We start from the raw sequence: 23,534 nt of genomic DNA on the forward strand, positions 1-23,534 counted from the left end.
TGCCCAGTTGTGTCCTTAGAGGCCTACATAATGAAGTTTTTTTATTTAAAATTTTTATCATATTTATTTATTTAGTCTGGGCGTATGCTACCTGTCTATATAGTGGAATTTTTTAAATTTTAAATTTTTATTACATTTATTTATTTAGTCTATGTTACATGCCTGCATAGTGGAGTTTCTTTTTTAACTTAAATTTTTATTACATTTGTTTGTTTACTTACATATTTTGTTTCTGTGTGTGCTATTTGCCTGCATGTGTAGTTCAGAGGACAACCGGCAGGAGTCAGTTTCTCCTTCACTATGTGGGTCAGCACCCTTGGGAGCAACTGCCCTTACCTGTTGAGCCTTCCTAGTGACCTAAGCTTTCATTTTCTAATAAAAAAATAAACAAAAGGACACCTTTTTCCCCAGAAGGTGTCATGGATGTTCTGCGCCCACAGCTTGTAACATTCGATGGTCGGAATTATAGAAAGAATCCTGTCCAGGAAAAGCAGCCCCAACATGAAGAGGAGGAGGATTTCTATCAAGGTAATCAATCCTAGTTGCTCTTAGGTATGACAGGGAGGACATGTTCTTTGTACTGTAGATGCAATTCTTTGCTTAATAGCAGGTCAGTGGTTCTGACAAAGCTGATCTCAAGTGAGGCGTTGTCCCTGCTTGTATTTCATGTGTCAAGATATATTTCGTCCTGTACAGAGGCTTCGGTGCCACGTGGAGTCATTTTTTCATTATTATTTTTAAAGATGTGTGTGTGTGTGTGTGTGTGTGTGTGTGTGTGTGTGTGTGTGTGTGTGTGTGTACATATGCCATGGGTGTCTGAAGAAATCTAAAGGGGTATTGGACTCACACAGGTGGTCGTGAGTGCTGGGATCTGAACTCAAGTCACCTGTAAGACCAATATGGACTCTTAACTGCAGAGCCCCCGTGTAGAGTTAATTATTATTGTTAATTCTTAATATTCTGTGGCAAAATTAAGCCTCTTTACCTGTGAAATTGTAAAAGAATATGAATTATTATTATTACTTTTTTTTTTTAAAGACAGAGTCTCTCTGTTATGTACCCCTGCCTGTCCTAGAACTCACTCTGTAGAACAGGCTGGCCTTGAACTAATAGAGTTCCGCCTGCCTCTGCCTCCCCCGTACTGGGCTTAAAGGAGTGTACTACGGTGCCTGGCTAAGAATATGAATTATTAAAATAAACCCGTGAAGGATTTAGTCCAGTGCCAGATAGCATTAACTTGTTATTCTGTTAGTTTTTCCTTCTTCTGTGTAGTCATGCCTTGAGAGTTCTCAAGACACATTTGGTAATTTTGGTTTTGTTTTTAAGATTTATTTATTTATTCATTCATTTATTTATTTATTTATTTTTATGTGTATGAATACACTATAGCTGTCTTCAGACACACTAGAAGAGGGCATTAGATTCCATTACCAGATGGTTGTGAGCCAACATGTGGTTGCTGGGAATTGAACTCAGGACCTCTAGAAGAGCAATCAATGCTCTTAACCGCTGAGCCATCTCTTCAGGCCAGTAATTTTGTTAAAACAAAACAAAAAAACAAACAAAAAAAACCAACTGAATAGTTGAGGTGGATTATAACTGTTTTCAGAGCAATGACTGTTCCTTTTAGGTTCTTTGCAACTTTTCCTTTTGGTTCCTAAGGGTTTCCACTGAACCTTAAACCTTGGGGCTCACCCCACCTCCACCCCACGAGATTCTTTTTACTGTCCACTGTCAGCCTTGAACTTTGAACTTTTTGAGTTTTCTATTCTTTGTCTCTCCCTCCCTTCTTCTCTCTCTCTCTCTCCCTCTCTCTCTCTCTCTCCCCCCTTCCCTCTCTCTTCCTGTCTCTCCTTCCCTCCCTCCCTCTCTCTTTCTCTCCCCCTCTCGTTCTCCCTCTCCCTCCTTCTTTCTTTCTCTCTCTCCACCCTGGGGGGGGGCATCTCACCCCCTTCCCCCAGTGCAGGGTCTCCTCTAGGCATATGCCACTGTGCCTGGCCTCTCTTTCTCTACCCTGAGGTTGATTGTTGGCTAAGGAGGGGGCTGTTCTCCATTGAGCAATGGCATTCAGAGGTGTCATGGTTTCTTTGCAGACTCCATGGAGTACTCGGATGAGCCCTGCGGTGCCTATGAGGTGGAGCAGACCCCTCATGGATTCCGGGCCACCGTCAGTGCCCCTAGCCTGCTCTACAAGTGAGTGAGCAAACTCCCTATCAGCTTCCAGGAAACTCAGTGGGAAGCTGGCTCATCAGTCTTTCACACTCAACATGGTGATGCTTGATTCCTAATGATAAGAGTTTAGTGTTTCATGTCCTGAAATGTCAAAGGCCTGATTACGGATTAATGTAATCATTTTGTGTGTTGTCACATCCTGCTGACTTTTACTTTTAAATGTCCTTTAAATCTACATTTATCTCCACTGCCATCCCCTTCTTTTCTAGGGATTCCTTTTTAAATATGTTGATTTAATTTCTATGTATGAGTGCTTCCATGTATATATGTATACTGCCAGTGTGCCTGGTGCCCAAGGAGGATAGAGGGCTTTGTTGAGTCCTCTGGAACTGGACTTAACAGGTGGCTATGAGGCCCCCCATGTGGCCGTGGGAACTGCATCTGGGTCCTGTGCAGGAGCCATAAATGCTCTTACTGGCCAAGCCAGCTCATCAGCCCCTCTGTGGATTCTTAAAATAACCCTCTAGAGTCTCTGGATCTCTGCTCTCTTCTGAGTCCTTACATCAAAAGTAGAATGATTTAAAAACATTTTTTTTTGAGATTTGTTTTTAAGTGGACTGGTATTGTGCCTGTATGCCTGTCTGTGCACTGTGTGTGTTCAGTGCCTGTGCAGGCTGGAAGAAGTCACTTCGTTCCCTGGACCTGGAGTTACAGATGGGTATTAGGTACCATGTGATGCTAGGTCCTTAACTCAGGTCCTCTGGAAGAGCTGTTGGTGCTTTGACCACTGAGCCGTCTCTCTAGCCCCCCAGCTCCCACTTATTTATTTATTTATTTTTGACACATGGTCTTGCTTTAGAGTTAAGAGTGACATGGAACTCTTGAGCTCTCGATCCTCTTCCCTCAGCCTCCATTTTTCCAGATTCCAGATGTGTATCACCTCACCAGGCTTGGAATGGTCTTTTTTAAAAGGAAAACGATTATTTGACAACTTCTGCTTAGAACTGACGTGCAGGGGCTGGGGAGATGGCTTAGCAGGTTGAGGCACCTCCCATGAAAGCCCTGGGAACCTGAGCTCCTCCTGAAGCCACAGAGCTTTTTCTCTGACTTCCATGTAACCTGCTGTGGGAGGTGTGCCCACACATGCATATACACATGAATACACTTAGGTGTGCACACATACACACTATATTTTAAAAACTCTGCTTTTCTACTGGAAAATTTAGTTCACCAAAGCAATGGCCAATATTGTGAGCATTCCTTGGCCGATTCTGCTTCTCCCACCCCTCCCCTCCCTTCCTTTCCCCTCTCCCCTTCTTCCTCTCCCTCCCCCTCTTCTCCTTCCCTCCTTGCCCTCCCTCCCTCTCTTTCTTTCTTTCCTTTTTCCCTTCCTCTTTAGCTTTATATTACTCTCTTTGCCTTGAGCTTAGTGTAAGAACATCATCTGATTTTTTTCAGTTCCTCAACTATGGTTTTCCAGCCTTTGAGTTCATGTGTGTTGTGTCTTTTTGCTTTGGCTGTGTGCTGACACTCAGTCTTTCTTCATACCTGCTTAAGTTCTCCTTCCTCGAGAAGCTGGCTTTGATCCCTGCCATTCCTGCCCATCACGGAGCTGTTGTTCATAACGCCTCTCCTCAAGTCTGTGTTTATCCATGTGCTGCTTCATGGCCCCTCCACAGATGGGAAGCCTTGAAGGCAGGGCTCTGCCTGTTCCACTAACCCTTAGTGCTTATCCAGGCTACTGTGCTCTTTTGAGGATCGTCATTTTATATAACTGTGAACTTTGCATGTGCTTGCACACATGCTCTCTCATGCTTCCCCCCACACTAACTGCTAGACGAATGCTGTCAGAAGCTGAGCACCTTCTGGGCTTGCTGGGGAAGATCAGCTGGTCTGAAAAGCCCAGTCATTGCTCTTTTTCTGTCGTAGCAGATGAGTTAGGTCCACTCTGTGTGGAGAGCTGCAAATAGGAAACTGAGTGCATTTGAGCTCCTTTTCATCCTCCTTGAGAACATTCTGAAGTACTTGTTGTGAATGAAATTCTATCTGAATGTAGCCAAATGGGACACCAGAGCTAACCCTGACAGCTCACTTTCTGGGCTCTGCTGACATTTCCTCCCAGGAGACGGATTTCAGGATGACACGACATTTTCAACTTCTTGAAAGAAGAAGTGTAACTTGTCTTAAAGTACATACTTGCTACACACAGCTATGTACGTACATACGGCTGAGATGTATAAAAATTCCTCAGATGCTTACTTCTTTTTTTTTTAAAGGTTTATTCATTTATTATATATAAGTACACTGTAGCTGTTTTCAGACACACCAGAAGAGGTCATCAGATCTCATTACAGATGGTTGTGAGCCACCATATGGTTGCTGGGATTTGAACTCAGGACTTCTAGGAAGAACAGTTAGTGCTCTTAACCACTGAACCATCTCTCCAGCCTAGATGCCTACTTCTGTTGGTGATTTTGAATTCTGTAGACCTGTTCTTATGTTCCTGATGAATATATGGATAATAGATTAGATATTGGCCCTACTAGGTCTTAATTACTATATAACATTTACTGAGAAGATCGCCCTACTCTTTCCTCCATCCCCTTCCCTTTCTAAATAGGGGCTCTGTATTGGGCAGGCTGGGCTGGAACTTGTTGTTTGCCTGCTTCAGCCTCCCAACTACTGAGATTTCAGGTGCGCACCGCATGCCTGCTGGAGATCTCCTATTTCACTTCTGTGGGCTGATTTGGGTCAAGGTTTTGCAGTGCTGAGGATGAAACCTAGGGCCTCTTTGTACATTGCCAGCTAAGAGCTCATCACTGAGCTGTTTCCCCAGCCAAACATTTCACTGTTGGAATAAAAATGGCCTTAGTGGAGACGATTAGGCTTTGATCTTCCACATAAAGACAACTGGCTAAGGGCTAGGAGCTAGCTCAAGCAGTACGAGTATATGTGAGGCTCAGTTCAATTCCCGGATGCTTCCCTACAAGGATAGTTTGGACATAGTCAGCTGTGGTATTGGGTGTGTAATTGAGATGGTAGAAGTTGAAATAATGTTGATGACAGGGAGGTCTTTCCATTAACTTTATCGTCCTGTGAAGGTCGGTGGGCTTTGTAGACTGAAATGTCTCTCCTGAGATCCAGTAGTCTCGCCCATGTTAGCACTTTTAATACCGTAGTTTCCAGAAGATAGTCTGCAGTGTCAGTATTATTTATACTCGAGGCCCAGACAAGGAGTATAAATAAGTCCATGGGAAGTAGCTGAAATGGAGTGCGTGAGAGCCGGGAGGGAATGGCGGAGTTGTAATGGGTTTGTCTCGTCTGCAGGGGGACCACTCTGGTAGCTGTGAGTTGGCAGACGTCCATACACAAACATCCACAGTAATAAAATGTATAGTAATAACGTAATATTATACTATATATTACACCATGCTGAAATCTCCTAAACAAACCCCTGATATGTAGTGTGCTTAACTCGGGGGTCACATGTTTGCTTCTGTTCCCCCTTTTTTGTTTTTGACACAAGGTTCTCTGTCTCTTGTCTCTGTGTCTGTGTGTGTGTGTGTGTGTGTGTGTGTGTGTGTGTGTGTGTGTTTTCCAGGCTATGCCTGGCTCTTTTTGCACTTTACAAGCTGTCTGAGTGCTAACTCCCGATCCCTTTTCTAAGCTCCTTACCCTCTGTGCTGGTCTGAGTGAGAATGGCCCCATAGGCTCATGTATTTGAATGTTCAGTTCCTAGTTCTGTTTCCAGATTAGGAGGTGTGACCTTGGAGGAGGTGTGTCACTGGGGTGGATTTTGAGATTTGAAAAGCCCACACCAGGCGGAGTCTTACCCATTGTCTACCTCAGAGTTGTAGATAAGATGTGAGCTCTCAGCTACTGCTGACAGTGCCGTGCATGCCTGCCTGCTTGCTGCCATGGTGGTCACGGACTCATCCTGTGAAACTTTGAGGAGACCCCAGTTAAATGCTTTCTTTTGTAAGCTGCCTCGGTCATGGTGTCTCTTCACAGCACTAGAATAGTGACTGAGACAGCCTTATTTAATCATCTGAGGTTTGATCCACTAAGGCGAACTTACAGTTAATTTGTTGGGCAAAGTTCTACTTGAAACTGTAGCTCAACTAGTAGCTGACAGCACTGTTTGAGACTCTATCTGATTTTTCTTGCTGCCTGCAGACCCAGATTTTGAATCTGGTTTGAGAAGTAGGCAGGTGCCGAGCGTGGATCTGTTTATGTGTTGAATCAGTGATAGCATCCTTTTGCCTGAGTGAAGATAGCATGTTCCATAAATGTTAACGACATGGTTTTCTCTACTAATATTTAACCTTTACTGAAGCGTTTTCTAATAGGGAGTGTTTCTGGCCATATAAAACTTAAGATGCATTTTTTTCTTTATATTATAGGCACATAGTTGGAAAGAGAGGCGATACCAAGAAGAAAATAGAAGTGGAGACTAAAACATCTATTAACATTCCTAAACTCGGCCATGAGGGAGAAATCGGTGAGACTTGGACACAATTTACACTTCTTTCTCTTTCTTCATTTTTTACAGATGTGCAGAAGCATACCTAACGTTTAAATTTAATTTAAGTTACATTTATTTGTTGGTGTGTGTGTCTGTATGTGCACATATGTCTGTGTGTGGGTACACAGGGTTGTGACACATGGAGCTCACAGGAAAATCTACAGATACTGGTTCTCTCCTTCCAGAATTTGGGTTCTGGGGATTGAACTCAGGTTGTCAGACTCAACAATAGTAAGTGCCTTAATTCATTGAGCTATCTCACTGCTCACTTCCAACCCCTCCCTCACCGCCTTTTTTTTTTTTTTTTTTTTTTTTTTGGTTCTTTTTTTCGGAGCTGGGGACCGAACCCAGGGCCTTGTGCTTCCTAGGTAAGCGCTCTACCACTGAGCTAAATCCTCAGCCCCGCTCACCGCCTTTTTTAAAGAAAGGGTATCTTATAGCCCAGGTTGTCCTTAAATTTACTAAGTGTCTGAGGCTGGCTTTGAAGTCCTGATCCTTTCGTCTCCATTTCCTAAGTGCAGGGATTGTAGGCATGTGCTATGCCTTTTCAGATCCCTAGACGTGACAGTACGGCGGATTGTTGTTGTAAAAATATAAAAAAATCAGGGGTTGGGGATTTAGCTCAGCGGTAGAGCGCTTGCCTAGCAAGCGCAAGGCCCTGGTTTCGGCCCCCAGCTCCGAAAAAAAGAAAAAAAAATAAAAAAATGTACTGTTGTCTTTTACCTCACTAGGTCTAGCACCGCGGTGCCCCAAGATATCTGCTAGATATCTTGGCAGAAACACATCCCAAATCCTTGCCGCAGCGGCCCAGTGTCTCCAGCCGCCGCACACTTTCTTAGACTCAAACCATCACATAAAAGAACACACGGGGTTGGGGATTTAGCTCAGTGGTAGAGCGCTTGCCTAGCAAGCGCAAGGCCCTGGGTTCGGTCCCCAGCTCCAAAAAAAAGAAAAAAAAAAAAAAAAGAACATACAACACAATAATCTGTGACCCAATTGGTAAGATATAATTGCCCACCTAAACATACAAAGCCTGGTACCATCCATCCCTTAAGAACATTTGTAACAACCTATAAAGGTACAGCATGGAATCTTAATGTCACCCGCCACATTGTCCTGCCATGGCGGTCTCTCCTTCTGTCTCTTCCTCCTTTCCCTTCCAGTTTCCTCCCTTCCTTCAAACTTCTCTCCCACCCATATTTCCTTTTCCTCCAATGACAGGCCTCCTATCCTGTACCTGCCCCTCACCTGTGTTTTACAAATTCTGTGGGGAGAAGGTTCTGGTGAAGTCACCTGATTCCTCAGTTGGCTGCTGTCCTTGGGGCAGTGGAATTAGCATCAAAATACAGATAACTCCAGGGCAAACCACAACAACAGATGGCGACCACCCATCTCTGGCTATCTATCCCATCTCTACCTGTCTAGCTTTTTTGAACCTGTTAATGTTTTTTGTCTTTGCTTGCAGTGATCACTGGTCATCATCGAAATGGTGTAGTTTCCGCGCGAACTCGGATCGATGTCCTCCTGGACACGTTCAGGAGGAGGCAGCCTTTCACTCACTTCCTCTCCTTCTTCCTCAATGAAGTTGAAGTCCAGGAACGGTTTCTGGAGTTCCAGGCGGAAGTACTGAAGAAGTGTTCCAAGGTAAGCAGAAAGCAACATCAAAAAGTAATTTCTTTTTTAGAAAGTAAGAAGTGGTTCTTAATGAAAACAGGAATATAGACATATCTGCCAATGTGTTCTCATATAAGATTCGAAGCATTTCCCTTTTAAAATTTGTTAGTGTGTACATGTACATATATGTGTAAATGTGTGGGCTGACCAGCCATGAGGAGGCCAGAGGTTGGTGCTAGGTGTCTTCTTTTTTTTCTTGGTCTCTACTTTTATTTTGAGATATGGTCTCTGTTGAATGTAGAACTTGACAGTTGCCAGTGCTGGTCCCCGTCATCTCCCCCATCTCCTCTACTTACCCGTGCTGAAGATACACGTGTCTGCCACAGCACCTGACTTTCAGACTCTGAAATCAGGCCCTCTTGCTTGTGCAGTGAGCGCTTTATCTACCGAACCATCTCCCCAGACCTACCTCTGTTCTTCTAAGTTTCCATTATTTTTATCTTATTTTATGTATATGAGTGTTGCCTCCCTGTGTATGTCTGTGTGCCATGTGTTGCCTGGAGTCTGAGGAGGCCAGAGAAGAACTGTGGATCTCCTGGGATGGAGTCGTATGTAGCTGAGGAGGACTTTGACCTCTGGCTCCCAAGTACTGGGATTACAGATGTGTACCACCTTGCCTGGCATAGAAGGCCATTCCTGCATGTATTCCACACCATGGCTTTCGGGTGTGGAGGAAGGAAGTACCAATGGTCTGCTGACCTGCAGGCATGGCTCACTTGGGGTTAATACTGTGGGACAGATAAATTTGTGTGTGGACTCGTAGGGCTGGAGGGATGGCTCACTGTTAAGAGCACTTGTTCTTCCAGAGGACTCAGAATTAGTTCCCAGCACAAAGGGCGGATCAGAACTGTCTATAACTCCAGTTCCACGGGATGCAGTATCCTCTTCTGGCTTCTGTGGGCACCAGGCCCACATGCAGTGTGCATGCACAGAAAAAGTAAAATAAGCCAGTGTTTAGAGTGGTCACATAGCAGTGAAATTCTTGTTACTATGATAATAACAGATAAACAAAGTCTAGCTATGTGGTAGCACACGTCTGTAATCCAAGCATTCTAGGGTGAGACAAGAGAGTCCAGGGTTCAAGATCAGCCTGGGGTAAATAGACTTCCAAACAAAACTAGAAAGCAAAAGGGATAAAGGCATGAAGCACTTACACCCTGTACTTTTCTTCTTACCACACACGAAGCGCATGCTGGAACCCCAGCAGTCAGGAGGTCAAAAGCAGGAGGAGCTTGTGTTTGAGGCTAACCTGAGCTACTTAGTGAGACCGTGCCCAGAAAACAATCAGCCCAGGTTGGCGTATGTTGATTTCACACTCTGCTTTGTTTAGACAGCATTCTCTCATGAACATTGCTGTGGAACAAAAGCCTCTGCTGTTCTTTGGAGATCACAACAGTTAAGACTAAAGGAACAGACTTCAAATGACATGGCTTTTTCTCCTTTTCCCTCCATCCCTTCCTTACACACACACACACACACACACACACACACACACACACACACTCACACTTATTTTCTTTCTTTTTTTTTTTTTTTCTTTTTTTTCCGGGGCTGGGGACCGAACCCAGGACCTTGCGCTTCCTAGGTAAGTGCTCTACCACTGAGCCAAATCCCCAACCCCTTATTTTCTTTCTTAACCACTATTCTTACATCAATCCCGACAGCAGTTTCCCCTCCTTCCTCTTCTCACAACACCTTCCTCCCACTCCCTATTGTCTACTCCCATCCACTCCTCTATTTCTGTTCCAGAAATGACAGGGCTCCCACCAGTCACCTATGGACTATCAAGTTTCAGTAAGACTAGGCACCTTCCCTCATACTGAGGCTGGATGAAGCAACTCAGTAGGAGAAAAGGGTTTCCAAAGCAGGCAACAAAGTCCGAGACAGCCCCTCTCCCCCTGTCAGGAGTCCCACAGAAGACCAAGCTACACCACTGCAATCTGCAGAGGCCTAGGCCGATCCTGTGCAGGCTCCCTGCTTGTTGGTTCAGTCTCTGTGAGCCCTGTGGGCCCAGGTTAGTTGGTTGTCTGGGTTTTCTTGTGGTGTCCTTGACCCTTCTGACTCCTACAATCCTCCTTCCCCAGGATTCCCTAAGCTCCACCTAATGTCTGTCTGTGGGTCTCTGCATGCATTTGATCAGTTGCTGGGTGAAGCCTCTCTGATGACAGTTGGGCTGGGCAGCAGTCTACGGGTATAGCAGAACATCATTAGGAATTGTTTTCTATCCTACGTCTCTGACTTATCCAGCCTGGTCCTGGTCCTCTAGGCTTCCACCCAGGACAAGGATCTCAAGCTTGACCTGTCTTGGTTGGCCACTCCCACCTTTTTGGGGAGCGAGGGCTGGTTTTTTTTTTTTTTTTTTTTTTTTTTGGTTCTTTTTTTTTGGAGCTGGGGACCGAACCCAGGGCCTTGCGCTTCCTAGGTAAGCGCTCTACCACTGAGCTAAATCCCCAGCCCCGTGAGGGCTGGTTTTAAAGTAGCGTTTCTCTGTGTATAGCCCTAGAACTTACTTTTATCTACAGGCTGGCTTCGAACTCACAGAGACTTGACTGCCTCTGCCTCTCAAGTGCTGGGATAAAAGGTGTGTGCTACTCCTGGCTCCTTCCTTTTTCTGTAATAAGGACTTTGGCAGTGTTGCCCAGGCTAGGTTCTTCTGGAACTCCTGGGTTCACAGAATCCTTCTGTTTCAGTCTCTGTGTTGTTGAGATGACAGTGTGTGACATCCCTAGCTCAGATAAGTTGGTGCTTTGAGTGTTACCTAGTATTCTGTTTAATGTGGTCTTTCTTTCTGTTTTTCATTACAGTAGTGATGCTGTTCTGACTAGTTTCTTACTTAATTCTTAGAAGTGAAAAGGAAGTATGCATTTGAGTATTTATTTAAATTATCTTCAAGAAATTTATGTTTTCCAAAGTAGAATTTTCTTTTGGATTCTTTCTCTACTTTTGTCAACACTACACTTCTGTGTATTGTTCTTGTCACAGGAAAGGAGGACTGAGGCAGAGGTTTGGTTTCCAGGCTCTTTGTCCAAAGGGAACCCCGCCGCATTGTAGAGTGGACGCTGTGCAGGGAAGGTTTCGTTAGGTCGTGGTATTTTCAAGTCACTTGTCTCTGAAGCTCTTGCAGGTTCTGCATATAGGTCACAAATAAATGCTTCAAGCAGGGTGCAAGCACAGCTATAAAGAGTGAAAAGATACCACGTCTGTTCTGTACACCAGATAGTGCAACCTAATGCCCATAGCATCAATCCTCTCAAACTAGTTTGCTGAAGCCTCTCCAGAGGCTGGTGAGGGAGATGGTGGGGGAGAGGTGTTTGAGCCCAGCCAGACAAACTTGAGGTCAAATGCTGGGGTCACATGGCAGAAGGAGACAACTGACACCCCCCACCCCCCCACACACATACCATACATATACACATACTCACCACACACACACACACACACACACACACACACACACACACACACACACAGGTTGGGGGGACTAGTAATGGAGCATTCTTGCCCTACCAGGGGACCATACTCCTAAGAAAACTAACGCTTTCCCACCTGGCAGCTAATGAGTGTCCGTAGCTCCGTAGCTCCCTCTGTGCTGGAGTGTTCCTCGCTCTCACCTCGAGCAGGTCTTGTGCAAGCAGCCACAGCTGCTGTGAGCTGGCGAGTGCATTAAAGATGGATGCTGTTCGCTGTTTGCCTGTGGACTGTCTCTTCTCTTCTTAAAGATTTATCATCTATTTAGGCTTCACTGTACATGAATATTTTGCCTGTATGTAAGTGCCCATGTGTGCAGGGCCTGTGGAGAACAGAAGAGGTGGGTGGGTACCCTGGAACTGTGAGCCACCGTGTGGGTGCTGGGACCTGAACCTGAGTCCCCTTCGAGAGCAGCCAGCACTCTTAATTGATAGCTCAGCTATCTTTCCAGCCCCTAGACCTTAGGATCTTTCTCTTCTCTTTCCTTTTGTTTTCTAAACCTTGAGAGTTTTGTTTTGTTTTGTTTTGTTTTGGTTCATTTTTTCGGAGCTGGGGACCGAACCCAGGGCCTTGCGCTTCCTAGGTAAGCGCTCTACCACTGAGCTAAATCCCCAGCCCCGAGAGTTTTTTAAAATATGAATGATCTACTTCTTAAAAGTTGAGAATTTTAGAAAGTTCCTCCTTTGTTTGCCAGGATGGAAGGCAGTGAAAATAGCTTTGGAGGTGTACATCTCTATTTTCTAACAGACATGTAGGTTTTTGTGTCTGTCAGCACTGTTCAAATCTAGGGCAGGCTCATGGCCACAGGCAGGCCCTGCAGGCTCATGCATCCTGTGGCATTCATTGTTGTCTTCCTGAAAGTCACACGGTAGCTGCCTGAGATGGAGTCACACAGACAGGCCGTTGACACGAGACTCTTTCCCTAGTGCTCAAGCAACATCTGTCCTGTATATATCAGCAGTCTTCGATGGGCTACCATTCTGCTTATCTGTCTCTTTGTTATAGGACATCATTGGGACTCTTCCAAACTTTGGCAATTATGAGTAGAACTGCTATGAACAATTGGCAGAGGTATTTATAACAACAAACTTAGATTTCCTTACAGTCGATGCCCAGGAATAGGATTGCTAGTGTGTGTCGCAGGCATGTTTAACCTTACAAGAATATTACCAGGACCGATCCGTCTGCTGAGAAGGCTCAGTGGGTAGAAGTCTTTGCTGTGTAAGCCTGACAACTCCAGTTTGGTTCATGGAAATGGAACCCACATAAGTTGGGAAGAGAAAACTGAGTTCACAAAGTTGCCTTCAGACCACTGCATGAGTTCTGTGCATGCACACACATTTTTACCACTCCCCCCACCACACACACACACACACACACACACACACACACACACACACACACTCTTTCAAGAATATTTGCTTTGCAAATATTTTCTCCCAATATGTAGCTTGTGTTTTTATTCTCTTACCAGTATTATTTGTGGAATAAAAATATTACATTTTGATGGTCTAGTTTATAAACATACAATACAAATTCTGTATTGTAGGTCTTTTTATAATTTATTTTTATTTTAAGTACGTTAGTGATTTGACTGTATGTATGTGTGTGTGAGGGTGTCAGATCCCCTGGAACAGGAGTTACAGACAGGTGTGAGCCACCATGTGGTTGCTGGGAATTGAACTCAGGACCTCTGGAAGAGCAGCCAGTGCTCTTAACCACTGAGCCATCTCTCCAGCCCCATAGGCCTTTTCATGTCACCACTAATAATTTTTGCACAGCTGTGAAATGTGGAACTTCATTTGTGCTTTCTTTCAGGTTTTGTTTTGTTTTTAAAGATATATTTAGGGGTTGGAGATTTAGCTCAGTGGTAGAGCGCTTGCCTACCAAGTGCAAGGCCCTGGGTTCGGTCCCCAGCTCCAAAAAAAAAAAAAAAAAAAAGAAAGATGTATTTACTTTCTGTATATGAGTACTCTATCTGCATGTACAACTGTGTGCCAGAAGAGGACATAGTTGGTATGAGCCACCATGTGGTTGCTGGGAATTGAGCTCAGAACCTCTGGAGCAGTCAGTGCTCTTCACCGCTGAGCCATTTCTCCAGCCCGGTTTTGCTTGTTTCATTTTTTTATTTTTAGATATTTAATTCAGTTCATTTTGTCTAAGGTGTGGAGCAGGGCTGTGGCTCATGGCTAGGTAGTAACTGATTGCCTAAGATTTTCATTTTTATTGCCTACCCATACCACCTAGATGAGAGCAGGTTAGGTTTTGTTTCTGTTTTGGTTTTTTGAGATAGGGTTTCTCTGTGGAGCTCTGGCTGTCCTGGAACTCACTCTGTAGACAAGGTTGGTCTTGAGCTCACATGGATCTACCTTCCTCTGCCTCCCAAGTGCTGGGATTAGTGTACCACCATTGCCTGTTAGTTCTTTCTTTCTTTTTTTTTTCTTTTCTTTTTTTTCAGAGCTGGGGACCGAACCCAGGGCCCTGCGCTTGCTAGGCAAGTGCTCTACCACTGAGCTAAATCCCCAACCCTCTTCTTTATTTTTTAACACTTATTTAAAATTATTTTGTGTCTGTGTACCATGTTCATCCAGTGCCTGTGGAGGGCAGGAGAGGGCGTCAGACCCCTAGAAGCGGTGTTAGCTGTCAGCTGGGTGCTGGCAACCAACCCTGTCTGTTCTGTGAGAGCACCAGTGCTCCTGACATTGAGCTGTCGCCCAGGTTACCCCCTTTTGAATATGAATGTCCATGTATGCCTTTTTATAAAAGATTTATTAACTTTTATTTTGTGTGTATGCTTGCCTACATGCATGCATGTGTCCAGCATACTTAGGGAGGTCAGAAGAGGATACTGGTTCCCCTGGAAATGAAGTTATGGATAGTCATGAGCTGCCATGTGGCTGCTGGGCACTGAACCTGGGCCCTCTGCAAGAGCAGCCAGTGCCCTTAACCACTGAGGCATCTCTCCAGCCCCAGGTTATGCTTTCTTACTTCTGGAGTGAGGAGAGTGAACAGACATTTAACTACAACAGTAGCTAATCTCTGTAGTTCTCAGGAAGGTGACTGAGCGGACTCTGGAGTGCTCGCTTAAGTGCAGTTGAGCAGGTGAACTTGGCCTATGGCCTGGATGGGAGCACTGGAGGGAGATTGAAAGGAGTTGAAGAGCTCAGCATGGCCACAGTAAACACTTAATGGTAGCTGTCCGTCCATACTCACTGTAGCTGGGTTGACACGTGTCATCTAGAGCGTAAGATTAGGTGGCCTGGGGATGGAGCTCAGTTGGCGTCTGGCCTAGCATGCAGAAGCCTTGGGTGCAGTGGCCTGCACTGCATAAGCAGGGTGTGGTAGCGCATGTCCTCAATCCTAGCATTAGGATAGAGGGGCCCTGCTCATCCTCAGCTACATAGAGAACACGGTCCAGCTTGGGAAACACGAGGCACTGTGGAAAACCATAGAACACAGATGAGATGAGGCTGGCTTTGACAGTTGCGGCAGGGCCAGTGATGATTTTTTTAGTATGTTTTTTTTTTTTTTTCCCCAAGCTCATTTTTAAGTTGTTCTTGAGACAGGATTTCTCTATGTAGTCCTGGCTGTCCTGGAACTCCTTATGGAGAGAAAATTGGCCTTGAACTCATAGAGATCCACCTGCCTCTGCCTCCTGCTTCCTAAAGTGCTGGGATTCGAAGGCGTGTGCCACCTGAGGGCCAGCATCGGCTTCACAGAGAATTATATAACCAGATATAAATGATGATCTTGGCTTTTAGTGCTTAACCAAGGCTGTTTGTACTTGTCAGATAGTCACATGTGTGTGAGAACGGTCTTCTTTAACATTTCATGGCAGGGCGATTTCATTTTGCATGGGGTGGAAGTGGCTAGACGTTCAGAAGCACTGGCACGGGGGAGATGTGGTTCAGAGGCAGAAGATGTGCCCAGCAGCACAAGATAAAAGTCCAGCAAATCCAAAGGCATAAAGGGTCACAGCATCATGTGCACCTGTCATCTTTTGCTGGTACAGAGGGTGTTCAGTTTTGAAATTCTCTTCCGTGTAAGTACCAGTGTAGCTGAAGCTCAGTGTCCGTTGTTCACAGTGCTGTGCACTCCACGTGGGCAGAGGCAGTGTGAGTAGTCGGTCTGTGTGGGTGTGTGCACAGCCTTCCATCCTCTTGCACACTGGCACGGGCAGGCATGGAGCGAATGCTGGCAGGATCGCATTCGTTCTTCCAGAAGGAGATTGTCTGGATGAGGTACGGACATCATGCTGGCCCGCATCAGCCTGCACTGCATCTATCCATCCTGCATACAGGGAGACTTCACACTGACATATCTTCTTCCTGCCTCTAAAAGGATCCCTGGAGCATCTGTGAGAGCACAGCACAAAAGAGGAAATAGGCGAGGGATCATTATCTCTGTTCTGTGGGAAAGGTGTTCTAATGAGCTTCATTCCCCCCTCAGAATGACAGGCAGTGGCTCTAACAGCCAGCAGCTATTTTCAAGTGGCAGTGTGCATGTGAGATCCAGGTCAGGTGACTTCTGCTCTGTATCTGTTCACTAAGGTGACAGGTGTCTCCTCAGAGGCTGAGTGACATGGTTTTAATTGGTTCCACTTAAGCTCATCTGAAATTTCTGTTAGAGTTTCACTGTCATTAAAAGGAGTAGGTGAGACCAGCAGTGTGGTGATTTAATCCCAGTACCAGGGAGGCAGAGGCACGTGGCTCTCTGAGTTTAAAGCTAACCTGTTCTATATGAAAGGGTGGTATCAAGATTCCTTTATTTCAAACCTGGGGCTTTATTTCAAGCTGGGGCTCAAGAGTGGGAAAACTGGCTCTGCAGCTTGTCTGCCTTTTGGTATGGGCAAGGAGGAGATACCCTCCCCTACCTCGCTCTCACCTTGGGAGAGCTAGCCTCTGGATCATGAGAGCAGATGAGCTGGCCCTGTCCCTTGCTGGCTGCTGCACTGGATGAACTAACCAGGGCAGTGGCAGAGAGCTCAACCTGTGGTGTGGATGTGGGAGAGTTGGGCCGACCAGCTCAGATACCATCCAGGACCAGACCCAGGGCTTTGACTTGTCCCACCAGTATCTACCTCATCTCGGAACTATTGGAGCTTGTGAAGGGGCCAGTCCTGCAGATCCAAAGCTGCAGGATCTCCAGGACACAGGGCAACAACAGGATATCTGAGAGGAATCCCAGTGAGGGTCTGGTATTGATAGTGTAGCAGGAGCCAGAGGCCTCCAACCAGCCAGTGACTCACTGCAATGGACATTTTCAAGCAAAGAAGTCTGGACAAAGGGTATATTGTGAGATACATTGTGACACACTACAGCTTCCATAAGGAGATCTTTTTCCTTTGGGAGTTTCTTTGCAAAGGCAGAGGGAGGGTGAAGGGTATGAAGGGACAGAGAGGGGAGTGGGATTAGTGTGCATGATGTGAAACTGACAAAAGAGCGATAAAAGGTAAATAAAAAATAATAAACAAAGAAAAATGAGATCCTCCCCCTCTCCCTTCCTAGCTTGCTTTTTGACATACGGTCTTGTTCATAGCCCAGGCTGGCCTGGAACTCACCATATAACCCAGGCTAGCCTTAAATTTGAAGTGATCCTGCTTCAGCTTCCCAGGGCTTAGATTGCAGGTGTGAGGTACCATGCCTGAGGTTACTTTTCTTTCTTTTCTTTTCTTTCCTTTCCTTTCCTTTTCTTTTCTTTTCTTTTGCATTGACTAGTCTTTATTAGAGAGAAGTTTTCTTTTACATTCTGAAATGTTAAACCAGGGGTGGGCTCAGTGGGCCATTTGGTGGGGCACCAGCTTGTAATGTTTTCCATAGTTGGGGCATCGCTGGCTCTCGTCTTTGTGCAGCCAGAACCAGATGACAGTGCAGTTGTCCTCTTCACAGATGCAGCCCACTATTCTCTTGTTGCTAATGGATGGGACTAGATTAGGCTCTTCCTTGGTGCCCGAAGCTGCCTTTGGAGGTAGCATATTGAATTGATCCAGTCCCTTCTGTGCTGCTATCATGATCTCCCTCTCCAGCCCGGTAGCCTGCTCCTCATCAGTAGGGACACCACCTCCAGAAGCCATGGAGCGGGTAGTGGAGGAAATTGCAGTTTTCTGCTGGCTGGAGAGATGACTCGGTGGTTAAGAGCTTTGGCTGTTTTTCCATAGGACTCGGTTCAGTTCCCAGCACCCACACGGCAGCTCACACCTGGCTGTAGCTCCAGTTCTACGGGATCTGGTACCTTCAAACATACCTGCTGGCAGAACACCAGTGCACATAAAGATAAATTAATCTTTTTTAAAAAGACAAAAAAAAATTGCTGCTGTTGCTCTGTGTGTGTGTGTGTGTGTGTGTGTGTGTGCGCGCGCGCGCGCGCGCGCGTGTGTGTGTGCTTGTTTCAATTTTCAACTGCCTATCCCTATTACATGGAAATAATTAATGTTTATTTGTTGACATTGCCAAGTTCACATCTGTAGATTAGTCTGGAGGCCTCAGTGACAACGCACCAGAGCCTGGAGGCCTTGTGCACACCAGTTCATTCTCTCTCAGTTCTGGAGCCTGGGATCGTTTCTTCAGAATGATGCCATCTTCTTCTGACACAGGCCTCCCCGTGTGTGTTTTTGTCTTCTGATCGCTTACATGGGCTCCAGACATCAGATTAGAGCCCAACTACATGACTTCATTTTTACTGTAACTACCTGAGTAGAGGATCTATTATTAAATATAGTCATACTCTAAGGGTGTAATTGTAGCTTAGGCTGGTCTTAAACTTGATTCACAGCTGAGAATGATCATGAATTTATGATCCTCCTCTCTGCCTTCCAAGTGTTGGGATTATAGGTGTGTGCCACCATAATGGGCTGCAGGAGCCCATCCGTCTCTCTGTCACTTGTCCTTGAACTTCTCCTTTAAAAGAAGTGGTCGCCTCTTCTTTCTCTTTGTTTGATAGCTTGCCTGTCCTTGACCTCACCCTTCCCTTTCCGAGGAAATGACATTTACTTTTAGTAGAGCGTTTCCTGAAATCACCTTCCTTTGCACTCGTCAGTTCTATAAGCAGTGTTATTTGACTCTAGACGTTATCATCATCATCTCTGTGCTTCAGCTCCCGAAGCCGAGTATTTAATGTGGGATTTAGCTGCTCGCAGACACTGACGAGGCGTGTGTCATCTGTGTGATCTCCAGGTAAACGGCACCTCATTTTTTCAGTGTCTCCTTGCTTACATTACAATTCATAAATGTCTTACTGTCCTCAGATCCGTGTATCTCGATCATCTGTAGTCACTGCTGCTGCTGCAGTTGTATTTCATCTCACAGCAGGGGCTGCTGGAAGGCCGATCAGTAATGAAGCACAATAATTCAAAACAGTGTGTCCCGGGGATGCTGAAGGCTCATAGCTCTGTCTGCAGCAGCAGGGATTCCTCGGGCTGCCCAGAGAACCTGCATCTCTGTAGCTCCAGAGCCGTGGTTTACTGTGTGAAGCTGACCCTGGGCTGAAATAATGGCTCTTGGGTCTGGGGTAACTAGATCTGGTATTATTCACTGAGGAAGAAAGCTGCGTATATATACATACATTCACAAACATATGCTTTAACATAATTTAGGATTCCTTATATATTAGGGAAGTTGGAAAATTGGTAGGTACCTTATGAAATGGTTTACAGAAGGTAGTCTGACTGTAAGAAGAATCACAGGCTCCTTTGAGTTCTCACATTGCTTAGGGAAGCAAGAGAAGGGAGGTGCTCGCCGCGCTCACATAGTTGCCATTTGGATGGAGGACAGGACTTACGAACAAGTTTTTCAGTTTGTATGCTTCATTAAATGCCTACCCCATGCAGATAGACACTTGCTGGATCGACGTAACACATAGTAAATCTGTATTTTATACTAATAGTGAGCTCTTAAAGACTCCACATCTTTCTTCAGGGGGGGGGGCAAAAGGGGCAAACTTCTCCCAGAAATGGTATTATACTGGAGCAGTGCAGTGGGCAATGCAGGAGGAGAAGGAGAAGGTCAGGGGCACAGAGAATCTTGAGGGAAGGGCAGGGATTTCTGCTAGGCCGACCTGGAGAGGACAGCTCCCCAGGAGGTGTTCATGGAGACTGGAAAGTGGGTAGGCAGAAGTGATATAGAGGTCCAGAGTAGACAGGTCCAGAGCTTCCAGGTCCTGAGGAATCTTAATTTGCATATATCCTATAAAACCCGGGGGTGGTAAATTTAGCATTGTCAAAAAATGATGGTGAAGGTGCTGTGGGGGACGCCTCTAGGGGGAAAGAGCTCGGTAGTTAGGAGCCTGCTCACGGAGTCTCTTGAGAGAAGAAGCCAGGGTCCCCAGCATATTTGGGGGGCATATTCAGGATGTTTAGAGGCTTTCTCTGCAGTGGAGGTAGTGATGGTTTGGGAGTCACAGTGTCTAGGATGAACAGCAGCCCGTGGCATGTAGCTCGTGCTGCATGAGTGTCAGCCGGCTTTGTCACTAAACATCATTACACCAACCAGGACTCGGAATATCCAAGATTAGAGAGAAATGGTGAGGGACACAGTGGTGTCAGATTCCTGCTGAGGGGCTGGGGAGTGCTGGTCACTGGCAGAGTGCTTGCCCAGTGCTCAGTGTTCCTGGTTCTGGGTCCCATCCCCGCTCTGCTGAAGGGAGCACGGGAGTGGGAGAGTCAGAGCAGGAGCTGAGCCGGCTTGAACCAGTTTGGTTGTACTGTCCCTGAGGTTGGAGTCATCAGGGTCTGCCTTTGAGACTCGCTGTTGTTGGAAGTAGTGCTCACTAATGCACTAATGCGTGTAAGCTGCTTTGGGAGACACATTAAGCTTTGAGGGACATAAGCTTGTCGCCATAGCTGTCACAGAAGCTAAGTGGGCTCCTCTTTTAGGAAAGGAGAGGCTCTTGTTAGTGGCTGAAAACTTCATCAGTGTATGGGAAAGCTCTTTGCTTGGTCCATGAAGGCTGACTCTCCACTATTCTGTCTTACCAAGAACCTCTCCACTTTCTGAATAAAGAGGATTTATAAGCCAGAATCAGTTTATACAGCTTAACAAGGTATTTCATTTATAACACATAGAGGCTCTCAAAGGAAGTCAGCTTTCCTAAACATTTTAAAGGAATCTTGGAAGTGACTCAGCAGAGCCTAATTTAGTTCCCAATCCAGCTATAACAGGGAGTGTAGAGTGGTTTGCGTGAGCCTAGTCATGCAAATAGAGGGGGAAGCCATGCCACTGTGTGCCAGAGACCTCATTCAGTGTCATTCAGTCTCCAGAGTGGACCTGAGGCAGAGGTGTTTCACAGAACCCAGCTGAGTGACTGAGAGCAGCTAGGGGTGTCTGGTTACAGAGCCAAACACTCTCTCTGCACTCTGCCTTCTTTGAATGACTTCATATGCTGATGAAGTTTGTGTCGTTTGCCTGAAGCACTTCGATGGGACTTTGCCATAAGATGATAAATATCATGAGCAGGAGAACAGCCCCTTACCCTTATTTCCTTTCTGTTTGCAGAGTCCCAGGAAGTGAGTTAGCGAGTCTGTCACAAAGGCCTGGTTTCTATTTTCTTATTCCTGGGCTCTGTGTGAAACAATGTATAGGACTTTCAACCTAGGGGTAAGGTAGGCGATTCCTCTTGTTTCCTAGAAGAGGAAACTGAGGCTGATAAGCATGGAATGACTTGTCTAGCAACAGTGGGCTGGTAGCAGTGGCATCAGCCTGGGGACTGTAATGCCCAGTGAGGTGCGAGCTTCTGGACCTGCTAAAAGATGTATGTAATGGATGACTATTGTCACTGCTAGTCAGCATCTACTGTCGAGGCAGAGCACAGGGATCAGATTCTTCAAGTTCATTTCTTAGTCTGGGGAGCTTCCGTCTGCTTGTAGGCAGGCCGCAGGCAGATGCACCTGTACAAGCTGCCATTTGCTCGGCTGGCCGGCTTTGAGTGTTAAGGAAGCAGAAGGAGTGCTCCATGGTGGGGCACTGCACTCTCCGGGTCTCTCCTCCAAGCTTGCTAGTGCTACACGTACATTGCCAGCATTTCCTGGAGTGCCAGGCCAGAAAGGAGATGGGCCTGAGAGTGTGATGCTGCCCACCTGTCATCTTAGCTGCTGGAGTGCTGAGGCAGTAGGATGGCAGGTGCAGGCCGTAGCTGGGCTATCTATGGAGTAAAAGGACAGCCTGAGTAACTTAGCAAGATTCTGTCCCAAAATAAAGAGGGCCAGATGTAGCTCAGTGATAGAGTGCTTGCCTAGCATGTGAGAGACTGAAAGTTCCGTTCCTAGGATAGAAAACAAAGTAAGATCTCAGGAATCCTGAGATGACCATGAGGTTGCCAGTTGTGGACTGCAAGCAGCCGCTTGGGACAGGGTTAAGGCCGTGCAAGCACTGGGGGCTTTAAACTCTGGTTCCGGCTTCACCGCACTTCTCCGATGGAGGCTGCTTCGGATTTGTTTTGAGACCCTACATAACATGTAAAGAAGCAGAAGCTCGGAGATGTGACTTTGCCATGAAGAAGCACACTTATTTTCACCCAGACAGGACTGCCCGGGAGCTCCCTGTTACTTCCTGCTTGCCTCTTCTGGGTGGAAGGTCAACAGCATTAGAATTTTCAGGCGCCAGCCTGGGTGGCCAACCTAATGGAGCAGAACAGTTCCAGCTCCAAATAATGGCAGATTTGGAGCAGGGCCCAGTGTAATTAAACCCTGGGGTAAAGAACTCGATGTTGGTCTTGATCTGTTTCAGCGAACAAACTTGAGGTAGGAGTCTCTATTCCAGGCAAAGAGAAGCAATGGCCCTGGAGATTTGTACCACTGCCTTAAACATTGTTTGATCTTATATTAAATTTAGACAGTGCTATAAGAGATATGCTTGGTTTATTTTTATTTGTTTATTTTGGTGGTGGCAGTATTAAGCAGGGTAAAATTTAGTGTTTCTCTACTTATTAAAAGATTTCCCAGTAAGGTTACTTATGAATTTCCAGTAGAGTTAAAGACAGGATGACCTCATGACTCAAAGCCCCCTAAAGACTTGAGGTCATGTAACCTAAGCAGTTCTGTGGTTCTGTGTTTTGTTGTACTGTGTGCGTGTAGTTTCTCAGTATTCAGCGTGTTCCTGGCCAAGCAAACCCAAGTGCATACAATGATAGCCTCTCAAAGGGTATGGTAAAGTGGATCAGCTGGCTTTCTGTGACTGTGATAAAACACTAGACAGAAACGGCGTAATGGGAGCTGTTGAGAGGGCTCAGTGGGTTGGGGCGCCTGCTGTCAAGCCTGGTGACCCGAGTTCAAGCCCACATGGTAGAAAGACACAGCTGATGGGCAAAAATTCCCATCTGACCCCAAGACATGTGCTGTGGCGTGAATGTGAGTGCATGTGTATGCACATGTACGATATAATAACTTAAATAATAAATAAGTGAACATTTAAAACAGGAGCAGGGGAGGAAAGGGTGGGCTTGACGGGTGGGGGTGGGGTCAGCAACAGCAGCACTACTGAATGCTGGCTGCATAGTCTCAGGGGACCTGGGCGACACCGGGAAACCCTGTCTCCAAAGACAAGAGAAAAGAGAATTCAGGGCTTGTTGGCAAATCTTCCCCCAAACCCACCGAAAACTATAATAAAAAAATCAAGTATTTTCTAATCAGTTTAGTGTGAACTTGGTGTTCATTTGAACCCCACCCCCAGTCTGTGTTGTTGTGATAGAAACTGTGGTTTTGGGC

The 23,534-nt window shown here is 45.9% G+C and overlaps 1 protein-coding gene and 1 pseudogene across 8 annotated transcripts in view; one reads left to right on the forward strand and one right to left on the reverse strand.

Annotated features, from left to right (window-relative positions):
• Positions 1-23,534, forward strand: part of Ascc1 (activating signal cointegrator 1 complex subunit 1) — an 89,457-nt gene that overhangs the window by 1,608 nt on the left and 64,315 nt on the right. For 4 of the 8 annotated variants that reach the window (XM_087597216.1, XM_087597219.1, XM_087597220.1 and 1 more), the window contains 4 exon segments: positions 412-528; positions 2,094-2,193; positions 6,576-6,673; positions 8,163-8,341. In XM_087597216.1, the coding sequence (XP_087453342.1) occupies positions 412-528; positions 2,094-2,193; positions 6,576-6,673; positions 8,163-8,341 (494 nt within the window). 8 annotated transcript variants of the gene reach the window in all.
• On the reverse strand, positions 17,613-17,918 carry Cox5b-ps2 (cytochrome c oxidase subunit 5B, pseudogene 2; annotated as a pseudogene).

This window comes from Rattus norvegicus, chromosome 20 (assembly GCF_021556685.1).
Source record: "Rattus norvegicus strain SHRSP/BbbUtx chromosome 20, alternate assembly SHRSP_T2T, whole genome shotgun sequence".
Lineage (NCBI taxonomy): Eukaryota > Metazoa > Chordata > Mammalia > Rodentia > Muridae > Rattus > Rattus norvegicus.